Below are 22,005 nucleotides of genomic sequence, written 5' to 3' on the forward strand. Positions count from 1 at the left end.
TTAAATATCTTCCCTTTAAAAGGGGTTTATGTGACTATAATAGGGATTAATGCATCTTAACCCTCCACAGAAGGTGCCTGATCCTGAGCTGAATACAGCATATCCTTGAAAGCCTATTAGAAAAAAGAAAAGTTCATGAATCACAAGTAATCTTTAACACTAAAAGCATTTGAAGCTAAACAATTACCTTGCCTTTTTCAATATCCAGGATAATGACTACATGATTCCCTAAATTGAAAATTTAATAAAATACTTCATTAACTTTAATAAAGTTAAAAACCCAAATATTATACTTCATATCAATCCAGTATTGTCCAATCTTAAGAAAATGGCTAATATATACATTTTAAAAATTAAAGGCATTTGGAAAAGAATGAAAAATCTCCTGAGAGATCATAAACTCTCTTGACTAAAAGAAAATGGTGATAGAACAATGGTCCTTGAGAAATACATGGAACACTGCTTAAGAAAATATAAAACACTAGATACAATTTTTTTAAATTATAGTAACATAAATGTAACATAAAAGTCAGCATCATTTTCAAGTGAACAATTCACTAGTGTCAAGTACATTCATACTGCTATGTAGACAATCTCCAGAATTCTTTTCATCTTAGATACAAATATTCTTCAATGGAGGTTTGGAAGTCCTCCATATGAGTTACAGGTTTATTTTTTTTTTCCCAAACCATTGAATTAGCTACCAACCATATTTAGGTAATTTGGATAGTTGCAGTTTGGTCTCCCAATCAGTGGTCTGGGCCAGGACTGAAAAGTACTTCACTATACCTATCAAATAGTAGAATCAATCAAGTGGATAAATCTCCAGTGCTGACCGAGCCATTCATAAACAGGTGGCTTTATCCGTTCCACAGCTTCAAAGCTTTAAATGCAATCTAACCTTTGGTGGTCACCCAAGTGGCCTCCAGCATTCCTCAACAATTGACATTTGGAGTCAGATAATTGTTGGGGGCAGGGAGACAGTTCTGTGCACAAGATTTTAGTACTATCCCTGCCATCTAGAGACCCATTAGACTCATCTAGATACCAAGAGCAATGTCTCCATCAAAGCTTTGTGACAACCAAAAATGTCTCCAGACACTGCCAAATGTCCCGTGGGACACAAAATCACATGCCTTGACCCCCCTGCCCAGACCACTGCCCTAGAGTCACTAAAGCATATAAAACCCCCCAAAAGAAGAAATAAACCTTGAGGGTGACCCATTCTGTATTCAAGTCTAGTAAACTGTATTCTTCCCAGGTGAATTTACCATATGCTTTATACCAGTCACCAACCTGTTAGCTCTATTACTAACCAAGCCTGACAAGATACAGTAAAAAGATTTCCAGTGAAGCAAGGAAAATTAACAACTTTAATTCATTTTTGTTAATTTTAACCTATGTTTTATAAAAATTTTTGTAGGGAAATTATACTTACAAATTTTAATTTTTTAATGTTTATTTTTGGAAGAGACAGAGAGACAAAGCATGAGCAGGGGAGAGGCAGAGAGGGAGGGAGACAGAATCTGAAACAGGCTCCAGGCTCTGAGCTGTCAGCACAGAGCCCGATGCAGGGCTTATGAGATTATGACCTGAACCAAACTGGAACACTTAACTGATTGAGCCACCCAGGCACCCCTATACTTAAAAATTTTAACATCATACATGTTTAAATCTGTAATATTCAGTAAGATTTACTATATAAAATTTGAGTTACAACAGTAATGTAATTGTGGTATAATAAAAAATATTTGCTGTTTGTTTCAGGTTCCTGGCATAAAGCTCTGAAAACCTTTGGAATCTATTCTTTTGTGTACTAATGAGATAGCTCATGCGGGGTGGGGGAGGAATGGGGAATGGCTCTGATATAGCTTCAGGATGGGGGCTGGTCCCCAGAAAGCCAACAGCCTGATTAATGTGATTAGAGGGCTAAAACTTTCAGCACCACTCCCAAATCTCTGAGGAAGAGAGAATGGCTGGGGATTGAGTTCAATCACCAATGGCCAAAGATTTGTAGTCAGCCAGACAGAAGTGTGGGTATCCTGGGTACCCCACTTATAGCTGGTATCTCAAGCGAGAGTAGTTTTGTGGGACTATGCCTTTGCCCATGGGGTCTGGATATTAGTGTCAGAATTGAACTAAGTTACTAGATACCCAGTTGGTGTCAGAAAAAGAACTGGTCAGAAGTAGTGACAGAAAACATGTAAACAAAAACCTTTTTTACAAAATCTTCATTACTGGGCCACAACTTTTCTAAAATTGCATTTGAAGCTCAGCCTCATCTTTACCGACCACTGCTTCTTAAACTTATGTGTGTACAAAAGCCCTGAGTATGACAAGGTATGAAATTCTTTTAAGAAAAATTTATATCAATTCATTATATTCTTTACAATTTCAGATGTCTCAGAACCACTAACTTCTAACCTAAAAAAAGAAGTTAGTCCAGAAGATTTTATCAAACATCAGAAAGACTTTATGTCAGTGTGGATTAGGATTTTTTAATTTTTTTTTTAATGTTTATTTTATTTTGAAGGAGAGACAGAGTGTGAGTGGGGGAGGGATAGACAGAGATGGAAGACACAGAATCCGAAGCAGGCTCTAGGCTCTGAGCTGTCAGCACAGAGCCTGATGCGGGGCTCGAACTCACAAACTATGAGATCATGACCTGAGCCGAAGTCAGTCGCTTAACCGACTGAGCCACCAAGTGCCCCAGTTTGGATTAGAATTTTATATTAAAGTCTTACACAAGTGTAGAGTGGTGGTTATGTTACAGTCTTCCATCAGATATTTTAAGAGAGTAAATTAATAGATGCTTAGAGCAAAGTAACTCTCTAAAGAAAAATTGTAAGGAACACACACCCAGCCAGAGAATACTTATGGAATTAAATCTATCATAACAGCAGGTAATACTAGAGACTCAACTATCTGAATGAAGTTTTCTACTTCTGGAGTATAACAGGCATGTATACCAAAATTAAATGATGCTATCAGGAAGCAAATAAACCATTAACGACTAGCATAGTGGCTTCTACACAATAGAAGCTCAATAAATAGTTCCTGAACTCAAAAGTATTCTTCTTTGGAGAAAATTACTTTAAACATGAACAAAGCACACTGAAAATGCATACCAAGTAGTACCTTAGTGACGAAAATGAATTAAATTTGCAAAAGTGAAGCTTACCAAATTAAGTTTTTAAAAGACAATTAAAATTTTATAAAGAGAAAAATGATGATAGCCTTCATTTTGATTGTAAATCTGAGTCACAATTTCATTTCAATCAAAACAATTCTGGGTAAAATCAGAGACAATTATTTTTGCTTCTTACTACTTCAGTTTTCCCTTGAATAAGAGACCTTCTAAGTTTTTTATTGTAATAAGTCTCTAGAGAACTCCATAACAGGATACCTTTCTATTCCTGTGACAGGAGAATAGCCCCAATTAGGACTACGAGGGGAAGAGCCTACAAAGTAATGTCTATATTAATTATAACTATAGATTGGTATCTACGATATGAGAGCATTGCCTAGGTTAGGAGCAGAATCCAAATACACAAAACAACAATTCAAAGAGTTTCCTCGATTTATGCTGTTTACTTTAAGAAATCCAGTACTTTATATAAAACTCGAATTTGTATGCTAAAATCAATATACATTCATGTGCATTACAGAGAATTCTTTGATTTCCAAAGGATTCAAAACTATCTTTATATCAGCATCTCTAAGGTAATCTGTTAAATTATTTTTGTTAGGTTATAAAATATATTAAAATGAAACTCTGTTAGTGCTTATAAGACTCATATAACAGTAAAATCTTACAAATTAAATCCAAACACAACAACAAACCAATACTATTCAACCAACAACATTAATGTGACAGGAAAAAAATATGTTTGCTAAAACAAAATCTCAACTGGCAACATGAATACAATGCTGTCATTATACCTGTTCTTCTGAATTTGGAATACCCATATGACTATTAGATGTGATATAATGCTCCTAGTTCCTCTCTCTACTATGAGGGAGCATAATACAGTGACTAGGAGCTATGGAGTCAGACGATGCATATGAAAACCAACTCTACCACTTAAGAGCTGTGTAACCTTGGGAAAATTAACCTCTCTGTATATCAGTGTCTTCATCTGTAAAACAGAGTAATCTCACATACCTCACAGGTCTATTATGAGAATTAAAAACTCTTAAAACACAAATCCTTATATTAATTATAATTCATGATTATAAATGAAGAACACTTAGAACATAAAAGATACTCAAACAATGTTAGCTAATCCTTTGCAAACTACAGCAAAACTTACATCATACGGTGGGCTGTAGCATCATTTGGCCATCTACTATTTGAACATGAATACATCATTTATGTATTAGATATGCCTCAGTCTTGTAGTAGTAGTACAGTATTCTACCTGGAGCCAACGTGACCAAACAAGCATAAACACAGGCACTGCAACTCCCGGCATTTACCAGTTTATAAGATGGTCATCTAGATGATCTAGACTATGCTATTATATTTTTAGAAAATCACTGTCATAAACATACTATATTTTTAATTCTCATAACCTATAGACTCCTAAGAAAATACATGTAAATCCCAGTTTGCATAGCTTTAAACAAGGTCTCCTAATCATATTACTTAAACTTTCTGTAAGATATATATCTATTGCACAAAATAGGGTATAGTTCAAACCTAACATGTGTGTTCAATAATACTGCCAATACAAATTTCTTATGTTGTTAATTTTTAATAACCCGTAGTAGATCATCATTAATCTCCTTTCCAAAGCACAGGCAATCTCACAGGCCTTTCCACAAACTCAGATCAGAAACTAGAAAAATTTCTACTTCCTATCAACTCACCATTAGCCTCAAATATATACTACAAATATTATCAACTCCATCAATTAAATAACCTATGTTGTTCTCATTGGCTTCAATATTCACTCAAAGTCAGCACACTGGAATTTAATTATTGATTAATAAGCAATAAAATAAACACAGGCATTTAAAGAGGAAGGGAAGGGATTATTTGTTATAAACCTTTTAAAAACAGCATATTCCCTGTTAACAGTGTTAATAATTAGATAAAATTTACATCAGACTTTTTTTAATCCAAAAATTTTTCTAAATGGAACTCCTGAATAACAAAATTTTGATATATTCTTCAAATATGTCCATCATGAGGGTCACCCAATTGGCCCAGTCAGTTAAGCATCGGAATCTTGATCTCAACTCAGGTCTTGATCCGGTGGTGAGTTCAAGCCCCACGTTGGACTCTGTGCTGGGCATGAAGCCTACTTTAAAAACAAACAAACACAGACATCATGAGCTGATTTACAGCACCCCAGAAATATTCTCCAATGACTTCTTTTTCAGTTTCTGCTTCCTCTTTTTGCATTCCCTTTTTAGTTTTTTTCACCAGAAATACTGGGTAGTCTGTGAGTAATGTGCAAGTCAGGTACATAGACATGGTTTCTTTGTCTCATCATCTAGAAGTCAGTCATGTTTTCATGATATTAAAGTGTTAAGGACAGTTCTGTAAATCATGTTATATACCTCAGAGGGCATCCAACATTCTCATATGTCCTATACAAAGAATCACCATCTAATGAATCTTCATTTCTATCCTCAAATAGAAATAAACTACCTAACTCTGTTTTTGATGATAAAAATAATCTGTAAAGTCAATAAAAACTTACACAAATTCTTATAATCTAATATATTAAAGTTTAAAATTAATGTACTTTTGTACATACTTAATCCAAAATCTACAGTATATTAGGATTATGCACGACTCATAATTTTTCATGGAATTTAAAGCACCCCATCAGCAAAAGGCAGTTCACTATGCAAAAGTTGTTACATTAAATTATAATTTCATTATTAAATGTATAAAATATACATTATAAAACAGGAAGAACTAATTTGGAATATTCACACTTATAAGTTACTGCACTAATATATTCGATATTCACTGACTGGCTTTTTACTATTTCTATGTAGATATCTCCCAAATCTGTATCCTCAGCACATGTCTGCTAACACAAACTCAGAATGTCCAAAGGTCAATTCATTTCTTCCCAAAACATGCTCTTCTCATGTTCTATATTTCTTTAATGTCATTGCCAGAATCCAATCACAGAGATTCACAATCTTAGTTATCACTCATTCAACCAAATACTTATTGAGTACTTGCTATGTGCCAGGCACTGCTCTAAACACTTAGAATACATCATGAGGAAAATAAAAATCCCTGTCCTAGTGGAGTTAACATTCCTAATATTCTCCTTTTCACCCATGAGTTTAATGAATCTGGTTCATTCAATGCCACTACCACAACCTCATTTACATATCTCCCGTATCCTTTTTACCTACACTATTACAGTGAACTCTGACCGGTTTACCAACCTATAGATTTCCATCTCTCTAAAACATCTTACAACTCCTGCTTCTTTATCAATATTCCCAAAGCACCAGTCTGATTCTCCTGCTTAAAAACTTACAAGGATTCCCAATGGTTATAAAATAAGCCCATAATCCTCTGCTGGCCTCCTAAGGCACCCAGGATGGTTCAAACTATCTTTCTAGGCTTATATTCCAAACTGAAGAAAATCACTTTCACTTTCACAATCTAACCCTAAAGCCAAAATGAATTACTTATTACTCATTTTAGGAACTTCATATTTCTTCCATCTTTGCCTTTGTTTACAACTACTCTCTCTACTACAATCCCCCACCCTACCCACATCTTCTAAACCTAATTTCCAAATCTTAACCATTTTTCAAGGTCTAGATCAAATTTAACCTCTTTTATTCATTGTCCTGATTTTTCCAGCTGGAAATCATCACTCTCTCCTCTGAAATCCTGTAGTACTCTATTTGAAACCATTTATAGCACTTAATATTTCCACCTTATATTTTAATTATTTATCTCTGTCACTTGGTCCCCATATGACTATAAAGTATGGGAATTAGCCACCGTGCTTGTACTTGTATAAAAGAGGTGCACCATATTTATAGATTATTAATATCATCATTAAGGAAGTTACCATGCTTTATTCATTCAATGATTATTGGATGTCTACTCTGTACACTATGCCAGGCTCTAAAGAAAATAATGATGACTCAAACAAGAAGTCACATAAATAAATTATAACACAATATATTAAATACGTTTTAAAAAATGAGCAAAGCATATTGAAAGTCTAAGGCAGTCGCAATGGGGGAAGAAAAAATAGGTGAAATATGGGAAAGAGGAGGACACCAAGAAGCAAAAATCAAGAAGCAAAAAAGAAACAATTAAACATGAACGAAGGGAATTAAAGATCTTCAAGATTTTGAGCCCAGGTAAAAAGAAGGATGATTAGTGACACTATTAACTGACCTGGAAAAACACCAAAGAAAAAACCATGAGCAAAAAAAGATAAAAGAGACTGGATGACAAACCACTTTGGTATCTACAGAAAAACTGAGATAGCAGACAGATGAAAATAGAGATCTACAGTTTATTTTTTTAATGTTTATTCATTTGTTTTGAGAGAGAGAGAGAGAGAGAGAGCAAGTGGGGGGAAAGGTAGAGAAAGAAGAGACAGAGAATCCCAAATAGGCTCCACACTGTCAGCACAGAGCCCGACATAGGACTCAATCCCACAAACCCTGACATCATGACCTGAGCCAAAATCAAGAGCCAGACACTTAGCTGACTGAGCCACCCAGGCACCTCAGAGATATACAATTTCAAAGACAGGTCAGAGCTAGTGGTTAAGAACTGGGAATCACCTACATAAAGGTCACAGGAAACTGCCTAAGCTTGGGGTGCCTGGCTGGCTCAGTCGGTAGAGGTAGAGTGTGCTACTCTTGGTCATGAGTCTGAGCCCCATGCTGGGCATGGAACCTACTTAAAATAAAAAAGAAACTGCCTAAACTGTAGGTAAATATAATTTCTCAGAAAGTGAGAAGTGGGCCAAGGACATAATCTTTTGGAATACAAAGCAGCAGACAAGACAATGAGAAAAAAATCAGATATATATATATATACACACACACACACACACAGTGCCACAAAAATTAAAGGAGCATTTCAGGAAGGAAGAGATATTAGTCAATGGTATTGTAATAGTGCTGTATGGTGACAGATTGTAGATACACTTGTGGTGAGCATAGCCTAATGTGTAGAGTTGTCAAGTCACTATATTGTACACCTGAAACTAATGTAACAATGAAAAAAGAAAGAAGAGGTATTAAAAATTATCAAAAGTTGCTTAGAGAAGAGATATCTGCACCCCCATGTTCAGTGCAGCATTTATTCACAATATAAGGCATGGAAACAACCTAAGGGTTAACAGATGGATGGATTAAAAAAAAAAAAGAAAAACAGCAAATAGAGTAGTGGTTATGACGGGGGGGGGGGGGTGGTGAGAGGATATCAGTTAAAGGTACAAACTACCAGTTATAAGGTTAATAAATTCTGAGGATCTAATGTACAGCATGGTGATTATAGGTAATAGTATTTTACTGGATACTTGAAAGTTGTGAAGAGAGTAGACCTTAAATGTTCTCACCACAAAAAAGAAATGGTAATTATGTGATGGGATAGAGGTGTTAGTTAATGCTATGGAAGTAATCATTTTACAATATATCAATGTATTAAATCATTATGTTGTACACCTTAAACTTACACAGTGTTATGTCGATTATGTCTCAATAAAGCTGAAAAATAAAAAGAAAACAAACATCTGAGCTAAGCAAAACAACAATCAAGGAAGGGTGCATAATACTCATAATTTTTCTGTATCTTGAGCAGGATGGTGAATATAGATGTCTATTCTGTCTAATTGGAATGTTACCTATCCATCTACCTATCTAATTGGAATGCTGCAACTGAATTATAAAGAAAAATAGCTAACACTGGAATGCCTACACTCTTTCTACTTCAGAGCCTATATCTGAAACTATCCATATGTAAGATTTAAAAAAATATAACCTTAAGTTAAAGGAAAGAAAAATAAAAAGCTGCTTAGAGATCAAAAAGAAAGAGAAGACTAAGAGGACGTTATTAGATCTGAGGATCAGGAGCTCACCTGTGACCATCAATCAATGGTTTCAGAAGAGTGATCAGGCAGAAGCTAGATTAGATTGGGTTGAGTACACATGAGAGCTGAGGAAATGATGGCCACAAATATCGATCAATAATAAAAGCAATCATAGTTACATTTGAATGCCTACTATCACATATCATTTTGAATATTTTAAACACACTACTTTAATTTTATGAAACACAGAGCTTTAACTCCTTAATGTAACTGTGATTCTCATTTTACCACTGAGATCTGAAACTCAGGTTACTAAAGTATCCCACCCAAGTTTTGTACATTCTATAATCCATGCTTGAGAAAAAGACACACAGCCCGCTATTTCAAATGAAACCTTATTTTCTAAGATTTACTTCCAATTTTGGCAACTCAATTTTCTGATATTCTTTTATTTCTAAAACTTTACTACCATTAGATTTTTATATCAAGTGAGGGACCGAGCCTCTGAGATGATTCTTCCAAAGATGAATCTTCCAAAGGATTCTTTCCTCCCGGTAGTAATTTTCTTGTGCAACCCCTCCCATACAGAATACAGCTGACCTATAAACAATAGAATATTGCATAAATGACAGAATACTGTTTCCAGGGCTAAGTCATAAAAGACTCTGTGGTTTTCATTTTACTCTCTCTTGGATATCTACTCTGAGGGAAGCCAGACTTTAAAAAAAAAAAAAAAAAAAAAAGGCAGCCCTATGGTGAGTTCTGAATGTTAAAGAACTGAGGCCTTCTGAAAAAAAGCCCAAATTTGCAAATCACCAGAGTGAGCTATCCTAGAATTGGATCCCCCAGCCCCAATCCAGCCTTGAGATAACTGCAACCCCAGCTGACATCTTGACTGCAACTTCACACAATACCCTGAGCTAGAACAACCCAGTTAAGCTGCTTCCAAACTCCTGACACACATGAGATAAACAACATGAGATAAATGTTTATTATTGTTTTAAGCTACTAAGTTTTGGGCTATATAGATAATTAATACATGAGGTAGATTCGAAAAACATTTTTATATCACAGAATGTACATGTTATTAGATCATAACCAACATCTTCTGCTCATCTTGATCAAAGTAGCTAAGATGCTTATCCCTATACATATACCAAATAATGGAAAGAAAACTTATGACAATTTTAAGCAAGTGATTTATTTAGCAATAATAAGCAAAATTGCATTCCCATATATCAAAGCCACGAACACTGTAATTTAACTCACACTGAATGCCCTTGAGAAGGCATACAGCCACACTTTTAACCTGAAGCAGGTCTGACAGAATAAATCAGCATCTTCCTTGTCTAAGGATGCTATTCTGACGATAAAATAAAGCTGATAACAAATGCTCTCTTCTAACTAATTAAATCTATATGTCTCATTCTTACATTTATTGTGGTAACAGCTGTAAATTCTGAGGGCAGAGAGCAACCTCACCTCAATTTTTATAGGCCACAGCATCTAGCACAGTACAAATTTAAAATATACTGGTAAACTTCACAGACTTTGAACACAAAACATAAATGTCCGAATCAGCACATCAGTTAATTTTTTAAGTGTTAGCTATTATTTTTATTGAGCTTTTATAGCAGTTCTAGTTTCATAAACTATCAAAATGCAAAGTCCTTCCTTAGTTTTCTCAATTTTCATTATCTTTTATCTCTACACAAAATTCAAACCATTTTTATTTACTAGACACAAGAAAAGTTCTTAATGCTTTTGGCTTCCAGCTCTCTTTAACATGTAAGTTTTATACAGGTTGGTAAAACATGTTAGATTTCTGCCCAAAAATAATAGTTATCACAACATAAAATTCTCACGTCTGCTTAGTAACAGTTTGCCAGTTTAACTGAACAAAAACAAAAAGGAATCCAAAAGCTCTGCAATATTGCAATACTGTTTCCAATGTCTATCAAAATTATAAACATGGTTTCTTTCTTTTTTTTTTTTTTAAGTAATCTCTACACCCAATGTGGGGCTTGAACTCAAAACCCCAAGATCAAGGGTAGCATGTTCTTCTAAGTGAGCCAGCTAGGTGCCCCCAAAATGGTTTCTAATCTATGGGTCTCAGACCACTTCACAGCTTCAATTTCAGTACCACAAAACCTTAATAAATTGGGTATTTATTAAGCCTCTGGAGGCTGAATAACATTTCCCACAAAAAAAATACTACTAATCAAAATACATTTGTACTTAATAAAATACTACCAATTTCATTGAGTCTAAGACATCATCAATTGTTAAAACACACCATTATTTTATGAATCATTAAGAAAGAAAAGCATTACCAATTAAACTATGACATCTGTAAGATGAATCCCAATTTCAAAGGTGTTGGATAGTGGAACAAGGGAGTGTGCATCCTAGAATCTATGAAACACAGTAATTCATTTTGTCAAAAGGTAGTTTCTCAAGCAATGAATTCTTTTTTATTTTTAAGTTTATTTATTTATTTTGAGAGAGAAGGAGAGAGAGGGCAAGGGGGGCAGGGCAAAAAAAGAGAGAGAGAGAATCCCAAGCTGGCTCCATGCTGTCAGCGCAGAGCCCCATGCAGGGTTCAATCTCACAAACCCTGAGATCATGACCTGACTGACAAGAGCCAGACACCTAACCAAGTGAGCCACCCAGGCACCCCATCAAGCAATGGATTCTACAAGTCCAGCTACCATCATTTGGTTTCCAAGAAATTTCATGACACTTACAGAGAGTCTTCTTAAATTAAGTACTAACACCCTAAAATGTCCATTGAATAAATGAGTAAAAGTTACTTCAGTGGCTTATTTTTAATAATGATAGAAATTAACAGCTATACTTTACTGAAGAGTATCTTCTATAGATCAGGCTCTTGCTGGTACTTTCATATATTATTACATATAATTCTCACAATAACCTTGAAAGGTAGGTACTATCCTCATATCACACACAGAAAACTGAGGTTCAGAGAAAAAACTTTGTAAAGGCCTCACAGACAATAAATGAGGGAAATGCAATTAAGCCAAAAATTTAGATAAAATTAAAGCTACTTTCTCTACTGTCTTCATATATGAACAGATCTCATAAATCCTCAAAGAACATTTTGCTTTATCCTACTTGGTCCTCAAAGTTATCTTCCTCGCTCTGTTAGTAGCCAAATTTCTTTTTTTTTTTTAATATTAATTATAATCTATTGTCAAATTGGTTTCCATACAACACCCAGTGCTCATCACAACAGGTGCCCTCCTCAATGCCCATCACCTACTTTCCCCTCTTCCCCACCCCCGCATCAATCCTCAGTTTGTTCTCAGTATTTAAGAGTCTCTTATGGTTTTCCTCCCTCCCTCTCTGTAACTTTTTCCCCCTTCCTCTCCCCCACGGTCTTCTGTTAAGTTTCTCAAGATCCACATACGAGTGAAAACATATGGTATGTCTTTCTCTGACTGACTTATTTCACTTAGCATAATACCCTCCAGTTCTGTCTACATTGCTACAAATGGCCAAATTTCATTCTTTCTCATTGCCAAGTAGTATTCTATTGTATATATAAACCACATCTTCTTTACCTATTTGTCAGTTGATGGACATTTAGGCTCTTTCCATAATTTAGTAGCCAAATTTCTCAAATGGTAAGTACATACATGTTGTCTCAATGACTTTAACCTCTTAAAACCTGGAAGATAGTTTGCAAAACACAATTTATGTTCAGAATCCACCAATAAGCTCCCTTTGTCACATCCAAAGCCTATTCTTTTTCTTTTTAATGTTTATTTATTTTTGAGAGAGGAAGAGAGCAGGGGAGGGGCAGATAGAGAGGGAGATAGAATCTGAAGCAGGCTCCAGGCTCTGAGCTGTCAGCACAGAGCCTGACGCAGGGCTCAAACTCTTGAACTACAAGATCCTGACCTGAGCAGAAGTCGGGCACTTTAAGTGACTCAGCCACCCAGGTGCCCCTCCAAGGCCTATTCTTAATTCTCATTCTTACTGACCTGTCCACAGAGCATATCACTGCTAATAACCCATTTATCTCTATATCTCCAGTCTTGTAACAACGTATTTTCCAAGACTTCCTCCGTTTGCATCTTTACTTTTTTGCCTTACATACTTTCCCTTAGTGAATTCTTTAATTACTATCTCAATTATAATAATCTTATCTCTTAATACCATTTTTCAAATCCTAGCTCCTTCTCTACACACAGACATCTCACACATGAAATCAGCATATTTAAGATCTAATTTCATGAGTTTACCATTCCCAAAGGTAGCTATCCTCTACCAGTTTCCCTAGGTTTAAAACTTTATATTGAATTCTTCCCTCCTTCACTCCTTATAAAATGAATATTGAGGCACCTACACAATAAATCACTGTGCTAAGCACTAGAAAGTGATGCATTAAAAAATGTTTAATAGTATTACTTTATGCCTACCAATGATATTTTTATTTAATTTCAAATATTAATGATAATAAAATGATCCAACTACTAAAATATTGTGTACGTTTGCAAATTTCACCATTTGGAAGGAGGTTATTACTTTAATGGGATATTCTGTGTTTAGCATGGCAGGTTCACAAAATATGCATTAAATTATTATTAATAATCACTGATATCATTAAAAATTTTAAATCATTGTAATTAAAGCTGGTTAAATAATGGTTTATTAATAAGTGTTCCTTACATAAAACCCACCATGTTAAATAATAGTCTCTAAAATGAAACAAAGGTTAAAGGAGAATTTCAAAATACTGCATTTGATCATTTCTTTCCCTAAGATATTTTTTTCTCTAATACTGTATGTTTATTTTTATTTTTTTTTCCAACGTTTTTATTTATTTTTGGGACAGAGAGAGACAGGGCATGTACGGGGGAGGGGGAGAGAGAGAGGGAGACACAGAATCGGAAACAGGCTCCAGGTTCCGAGCCATCAGCCCAGAGCCTGATGCGGGGCTCGAACTCACGGACCGCGAGATCGTGACCTGGCTGAAGTCGGAAGCCCAACCGACTGCGCCACCCAGGCGCCCCTAATACTGTATGTTTATAAATCAATTCTACTAAGGCTTCATAACAAAAGAGTGAAAGAAATAAAAGTTACCAGCTTTCTTCCCAGTTTTCCTTCTATCCCAAAAACTAAAGAAACTGTCAAAAATGTTTAAATTAATCTTTTTATCTCAGCAATAACCATCAACAAGTAACAACAAAAACTTTGTGTTCTGTGAAATATCAGGCTTTTTTAAAAAGGTAAACTTCTTTCATCTTCCATTTATCCAATAAATGAATGAGCAATATCTAAGTTGTTTTTTCCCAGTTAGAGTTTCACTGATTCCCTTCCCCAAGTTGTCTCAAGAATAAATAAATTAGAGGGCACTTGGATGGCCCAGTCAGTTGAGTGACCCGCTCTTGATTTCGGCTCAGGTCATGATCTCATCGTTGTGAGATTGAACCCCAGGTGGGACTCTGCACTGGACATGGAGCCGGCTTAAGATTCTTTCTCTCCCTCTCCCTCTGCCTCCCCCACAAATAAATACATACATACATACATACGTACATACATACATAAATAAATAAATATTAAAAGAATAAAATCAACTAGGAACCTGCTCAACTGTTAGTTTCAAACCACTAGAGATAGATATGTAATAATGGCTAATATACATACAACACTTACTATACGTAGTATTATTACTTACCACACATATGTACTAAGTGCTTTCCAATTATTAATTCAGTTAATTTCATATGATCCTCTAAAGTAGGCACTATTATCATGTCCAATTTAAGGATGAGAATACTGTAACACGGAAAGGCTAAATGACTTGCCCAAGCTCACAGGGTTATTTTAATAACTTCAATTTCAGTGGTCTCTAAAGCAATGTACTTTCTAATTTCTCCATCTATCAAGAACAGAACTGTTCAAAGTCCATGATACTGACCAAACAAATTCTAGAGAAAACATTTTGCATCCCTCTCTAGCAAATATCTAATGGCAGTATAATTTGAAGTACTTATATTTCAAAACTCCTATTTCAAACCAAATATATTCAACTCAAAAAGAAAGGTTATAAAAAGATGTATGAAATCTGTGATTAGAAGTGGTAACTAACCTGCTTATCAACACTTTTGTTATCTACTATTATAAAAACATTTGAAAAACAATAGAAAGATATATCTCAATAATCTCAATATATCTCACTGATCACATTTGAGTTTATTACCTAAAGTTAAAAAAGAACTAAATCTGCATTCACTGACTAAACAAAAGAATAAGAAAACACTAGATTGATATCAAAGTAATTTATTTCTAGAGCTCTAGCCACATTCTGTGGGGACCAAACATGAACTTTTCTTATTTTCTGCATTCATTCTTCAACCATGCTCTTATAAATTTCTTTCTCAACCTTTAATGACATCCCAGGTAGATCCCATGGCCTTTTGGTCACTTTAAGTATTTTAAAAAGAAGTTGCTAGGGGCGCCTGGGTGGCTCAATTCGGTTAGGCATCTGACTCTTGATTTCAGCTCAGGTCATGATCTTTAGGGTCATGAGATCAAGCTTCATGCACAGAGCCCACTTAGAATTCTCTGTCTCCCTCTCTCTGCCCCTCCCACGCTCGCTTACTCTCTCCCTTAAAAACAAAAATTAAAAAATTAAAAAGTTGCTAAACATGGTAGACACTGCCAGATGCTTGATGTTGACAGGTATCTATTACTCTGCCTGACATATACACAGTAAGCATTAAGTAAAATTACGTATCATTACTATCAAATTTTATCAAATCTAAGATGTAATATACACCATTAATAGTAATTCATAGTAATATTACACCATTATTTTATGTGCTTATAAAAATGAAAATGTATCTGCAAATTAACCTATAACACAACATTAATTATAAGACATATCCTGATTTTGGTATTAAAATATGGGAAAAATACACACTAAAATTGATTAATTAAGCTATTATTCAAGCCCTCAATATTTTCCGCTATACTGTTTGGTTTTCCTGTCTTTGGTCTTATTCTCTCCAATACATCTTCCAAGATCTAAATTATACATTTCACTTTGCACTGATCCCTCTCCACTAACCTCTTCTTAAAATCCTGATGTTTCACACCCAGGAAGTGTTTAAACTCAGCAAGGTACTCATCCCTTCATCCCTTGATCCCTCCCAGTCCACCCTTCCAACCTCACTCCATTAGTTCTCCAACATATCCACTAAACCAGATTTCATTAATATGCTTAGATACTTCCACCTATTTATGCCTTTGCCTAGTATTATTCTGTCTGCCTAGATTACCCCCCATGTGGAGCCTGCTTGAGATTCTCTCTCCCTTTCCCTCTGCCCCTCCCCAGCTCATGCTGTCTCTCAAAAATTAAAAAAAATTAAATGTTTATACAGCAGTGATATGCCTCAGCAATGTACATTGGTGAGCAGGAAGCCAATATTCTTATCCCAGGCTCTCCTATCAGCTAGTTTCAAGACTCTGACCACATAATCTTGGCCTCTCTACCTCAATTTATTCATCTATAAAACAGAGAGGTTGAGAAGGTCTTTCTCAACTCTAAAACCAATTCTAGTATTAGAAATTAAATTTCATTAAAAACTGAAAAGAACTAAAAGTAGATATCCACTAAAAATCCCAACAATTCACTAAGCTATTTGGTTATACTAAGAATACACATGTGAATTTCACCTCAACTAAAAAAAAAAAAAAAAAAAGTCTATAACTTAAATAATGTCTAATTTACAAGTGAACAGGGAATTTATTTCAAACACATAATTGTCTTAGGTGGTTTTATTACTATATATAAAAAGGTTAAGGACATTTTTTATTATATAATATTCATATTTAACATTCATTCATTCATTAATTATTGATATAAATATCACAGATAACAGGAGTAATGGCTAAAATCAACAAAGCCATTTTCCAAGAAAACTTGAATTGGGCAAGCCCAGAGTGACAATTTTAAGGCTCAGTTTATACAACATTAATACCATTGAGCTCTCTACAGGAGAAATATTTTATAACAAATTATAGCTCTTACTATGTGCCAGGCATTGTTCTAAGCACTTTCTATATTTTAACTCCTTTAATCCTCCCAAAGGACCTAGAACTACTATTATTATCCCTATTTACAGATGAGGAAACTGAAGCACAGAGTGGTTAAGTGACTTGCCTGAGGTCTCTCATCTAGTAAACTGTGGAGCTGGAATATGAGCTAGGCAGTATGGTTTAGAGTTTGTTCTCTACGCATTTTGAACATACTAGCATACAAGGCAAAATAATAAGCAATAAGTGAATCAGGGTAATTGTGTTAACTCAGCCACTAACCAAGTCATGTACCCTGAATCACTTAACCTCTCTAAACCTCATTTCCCATTAAGTAAAAAGGGAATTGGGCTAAATAATCTCAGAAATTCCTTACGGGATAATTAACATTCCATGATCTATCATCTAGAAGCCAAATGCCACAACTGCAGCATACAACAGCTATGCCCACTTTATCTTCCTCTTTTTACTCTTATTACTAATATCTTATCTTTTTCTTATGGCCTCATCTTCATAAGGTCCTCTATTTACCAGCTGCCTATCTAATAATAGTTACCCTGATAATCTTGAGGAAAATATAAATTAACTCTGGCCTCCAGACCACACTCTACTACCTCCAAAACGTGCAGACTGAGACCTAGGACTGAAAATAGACCAGCCATTACTTTAGCAGATGCTCAAGAATAGGTCAGACCACATCAAACTCTATATATGTATAAATAAAGGAACTTATTTATTTTTCCAAAGGTAGTAATAAGAATTAAAAGAAGGTTATCCACAATTAGCAGTATCAACATAATCAATTACTCAATGGCTCTAAGACTCAATTTCCCCAATCTATAAACAGAGCTGACAACCTACCTTAACGGCTTGCTAATAAGAGAAATGTTTTTAAAGTACTTAACATAGTGCCTACACAGTAAGCACTCAAAAAATAACATCTGTTGTTACTTACAATTCCTGTATAAAAGCAAGAGCTCTAGGAGGGCCTGAGTGGCTCAGTCAGTTGAGTGTCCCACTCTTGATTTCGGCTCAGGACGTGATCCAAGGGTCATGGGATCAGGCCCTGTGTCAGGCTCCACCACGCTTAAAATTTTCTTTCTCTCTCCACTTAGCCCCTCTCCCTCTCTCTTTCTCTCTCTCTCTCAAAATTTTTTTAAAAAGCAAGAGTTCTAATGTATGACAGATTCAATTTCAAATCCTACTTGGTCTGCTACTTGCTAGGTATGTAGCCATGAACAAATGATTAATCTAAAATAAAAATAATAAATCTACCTTGCAAAATTGTGAAGATTAAATGAGATTATTCTATGTAAAGCAGCTGACACTGGGTTCCTAACTGCTCGATAAATGTCAATTCCATTCTCCTTAATGACAAGCAGACCACATATCAACTAATTCAATTCAAAGAACAGAGAATGGAATTGAGAATCCCCAAGAAGCCAACTTTTTCCCCCCTTACATCCTTTGCAGTGGGGGAAATACCTGAGAATTCTCATCCAAGAGATTCCCTATTCCCCTACGTGCTTCCTAAAACTGGAGAACTTTTTCTCAGGCCATCTTTGAACCTTCTGAAAGGAGTCCTGTGTTCTAAGGCAGTAACTCTCAGAAACCCTTTCAGGGAGGGGTGCCTGGCTGGCTCATTCAGAAGACCACGAACTCTTGCTTGGGGTCATGAGTTTGAGCCCCATTATTAGGTGTAGAGATTGCTTAAGTAAATAAACTCAGAAAAAATAAAAAAAAAAGAGGGGGTGCCTGGGTGGCTCCATCAGTTAAGCGTCCAACTTTTGATTTCAGCTCAGGTCATGATCTCACACTGGTAAGATCAGCTCCGCACTGGGCGTGGAGCCTGCTTCAGATTCTCTCTCTCCCTCTCCCACGCCCTTCCCCTGCTCATATGCTTGCACACATGCATGCTCTCTCTCTAAAAGAAAAAAGAAAAAAAAAAAAGCAAAGAGAAAGAAAATGAGGAAGAAAGAGAGAGAAAGAGAGAGAAATGAAGGAAGAAGGAAGGAAGGAAGGAAGGAAGGAAGGAAGGAAGGAAGGAAGGAAGGAAGGAACCAACCCTTTCAGGGAGTTCAAAAGATCCAAATTCTTTTTTTTAATAACACTACAAAACTTCACTTGTTTTTTTCATTCTCATTCTTTCACAAGTAAACAGTGGAGTTTTCCAGAGGCTTCATGAAGTGTGATAACATGTCTCTAGTAGAAGGTGTGCTTGTTACACTCCTGTGTTTTAAGCATTTCTCAGTTTTAATTTGTAATACAACATGTATCAGTAGACACTAGAATCCTCAATAATTTTTAGGAGTTTCAAATGGTTCCAAGACCAAAAAGTTTAAGAACCACTGCTCTAAGGTACAGAAAAAGCCTACAAAGCACATGCATTACTCTGTGAATTACAACTTGACCAATTTAGCCTAAGTAAGTCACACAATAATCTAAAAACGTCCCACTTTACTGAATGATTACATTACAGCCCTTCAATTTTCAAAACAATCTCTTGTTCTCTCATCATTTATGAACAGACAGAACTATGTCTAAGGACTTATATCTCCACATTCATAGTCCTCAATCTTTGTAAATACTGCAGGTCACCCTCAATGAATAAGAGACTATATTTGCTTAATTAACATATTGTCCTCTTGTTACAGACTATGAAGTTGTAAGTTATGCTTACAGCAGGTTAATTATACTTTCCCCTGACCTCTAATAAATGAACAACTTTTTAAGAATTTTCTGATCAGCCCCTATAGACACCATACCTGCATGATGATGGGAATGGGTAACTAAATCTGTTCCTAGAAACAAATTAGATGGAAAGGTATTTGAACAAAAAAAGTTCAAAAGTTCAAAAAGCTAAGGAGAAAGTCTCTTAGTCATTTACAAGTGACCCAAATTTATAACAATGTTCCAAGTCCTCAATCTTTCTATACCATTTTTAATTCTGAAACACTGCGCTGACTGAAATACAAAGCCAAAACCAGAGGTGCCTGGGTGGTTCAGTTAAGCATCTGACTTCATCTAGGTCATAATCACGTGGTCCCTGAGTTCAAGCCCCACATCAGGCTCTGTGCTGTCATGACAGCACAGAGACTGGAGCCTACTTCAGAGTCTGTGTCTCCCTCTCTCTCTGTAACCCCCCCCATTTGCTCACATGCGCACGTGCCCTCTCTCAAAAAAAAAATAAACATTTAAAATGAAACAAAAACAAAAAATACTATTGTTTTTTCTATTTTTTTTTTTTTTTAATATTTATCTACTGGGGGAGGGGGGGAGGTGCAGAGAGAGAGGCAGAAAGAGAAACCCAAGCAGGCTCCACACTGCCAGCACAGAGCCTAACTTGGAGCTCGATCTCATGAACTGTCAGATTGTGACCTAAGCCAAAATCAAGAGGGAGATGTTTAACAACAGAGCCACACAGGCACCCCATCTTTTCTATTTTTAAGATAATGAAAGAGCTTGAGTTTCAGGACAAATCTATCAGCCTACAGCAAATAGTAGAACCCCTATAAACAGCTGTTGGAATGAATGGATAATTTAAGGCATTTGTTCATGAGCTTTGTCTACTTGGCTTCTTTCAGCATTTACTAGGTAAAAGGAATACGTGAAAAGGCAAACACAACTGGGTAAGAACCCTAGTGAATTTTGACACTGCTCTCAATTGCAAAGACTAGTTCAATACCAGGCAATCCACAAACCAGCTTTGGTTAAGCTGCACAACTTGAACAAAGTCTTCCAAACCTTTTTTAAATATCGTATCACTATCAAAAACAAAAACAATAGCTTACTATGTACCTCCTCCAGTATATGTATATTTATTGATAAATTATATCCTTCTACAACTGTGTACATAATAAAACAGAATTTTTTAAATAGTTTCTTTAAAAACAATTTTTTTTTAATATTCATTTATTTTTGAGAGAAAGAGAGACAGTGTGAGCAAAGGAGGGGCAGAGAGAGAGGGAGACACAGAATCTGAAACAGGCTCCAGGCTCTGAGCTGTCAGCAAAGAGTCTGACACAGGGCTCAATCTCGGGAATGGCAAGATCATGACCTGAGCCGAAGGCAGACACTCAATCCTCCGAGCCACCCAGGTGCCCCTAATAGTTTTCTAAAAGATGAGACAATGATAAACAATTTTTATCTTTCATCCATAAATAGTACAAAAATATTTTCAACCTAAGAGATTATCAATAGCAATACTTTTAGAAAACAACATGCCTGAAAAGCTTCATTATTTTTAAAAATCTAAGCTTAACATTTTGTGATATAGTATTTCAAAGGTCTAGCTTAAACTTCAGGAATTAGTTGATTATGAAACTTAATTATAATGGTTATAAATTGAAAAACAAACCACAAAGGCTCAATATTCTTAACACATAATATATGTTTATGGTGAAGTTCACTATGGAAGACAGTGAACTTACTTCAGGTGTGCCTGTGTGGCTCAGCCGATCAAGTGTTGGACTCCTGGTTTCAGCTCAGGTCATGATCTCAGAGTTTGTGAGATTGAGCCCTGAGTCAGGCCCTGGACTGATAGTGTGGAGCCTGCTTGGGATTCTCTTTCTCTCCCTCTCTCTCTGTCCTTCCTGCGCTCTCTCTCTCTCTAAATAAAGTTTTGAAAAAAAATCTTATTTCAAAGAATTATCCTAATTATTTTGAATTGGGGGGGGGGGCAAACTTCTTGTCAGATCTATTAGAAGTATGATTGTTTTTGTCTGTAATTTGGCTTACCAAAAGCTAGTACTAGAAGTAGAATTGTCAGCTCTGCCACTTTTTTGTTCACATGTGCTTGCTTTAGTGGTATTACTGTTGAGGTTCTTTACGGAAGTCTTTTTTTTTTTTTTTCAAGTTTATTTTTTAACTTTGAGAGAGAGAGAGAGAGAGAGAG

At 35.6% G+C, this 22,005-nt stretch overlaps 1 protein-coding gene across 1 annotated transcript in view; it reads right to left on the reverse strand.

Moving 5' to 3' along the window:
• The window catches only part of XPR1 (xenotropic and polytropic retrovirus receptor 1), a 215,277-nt gene that overhangs the window by 187,637 nt on the left and 5,635 nt on the right, over positions 1–22,005 (reverse strand). Inside the window, exon 2 of the mRNA XM_030301934.1 lies at positions 62–113. Within this exon, the coding sequence (XP_030157794.1) occupies positions 62–113 (52 nt within the window). The remainder of the gene's footprint in view (positions 1–61; positions 114–22,005) is intronic.

Source organism: Lynx canadensis, chromosome F1 (assembly GCF_007474595.2).
Source record: "Lynx canadensis isolate LIC74 chromosome F1, mLynCan4.pri.v2, whole genome shotgun sequence".
Classification (NCBI taxonomy): Eukaryota; Metazoa; Chordata; class Mammalia; order Carnivora; family Felidae; genus Lynx; species Lynx canadensis.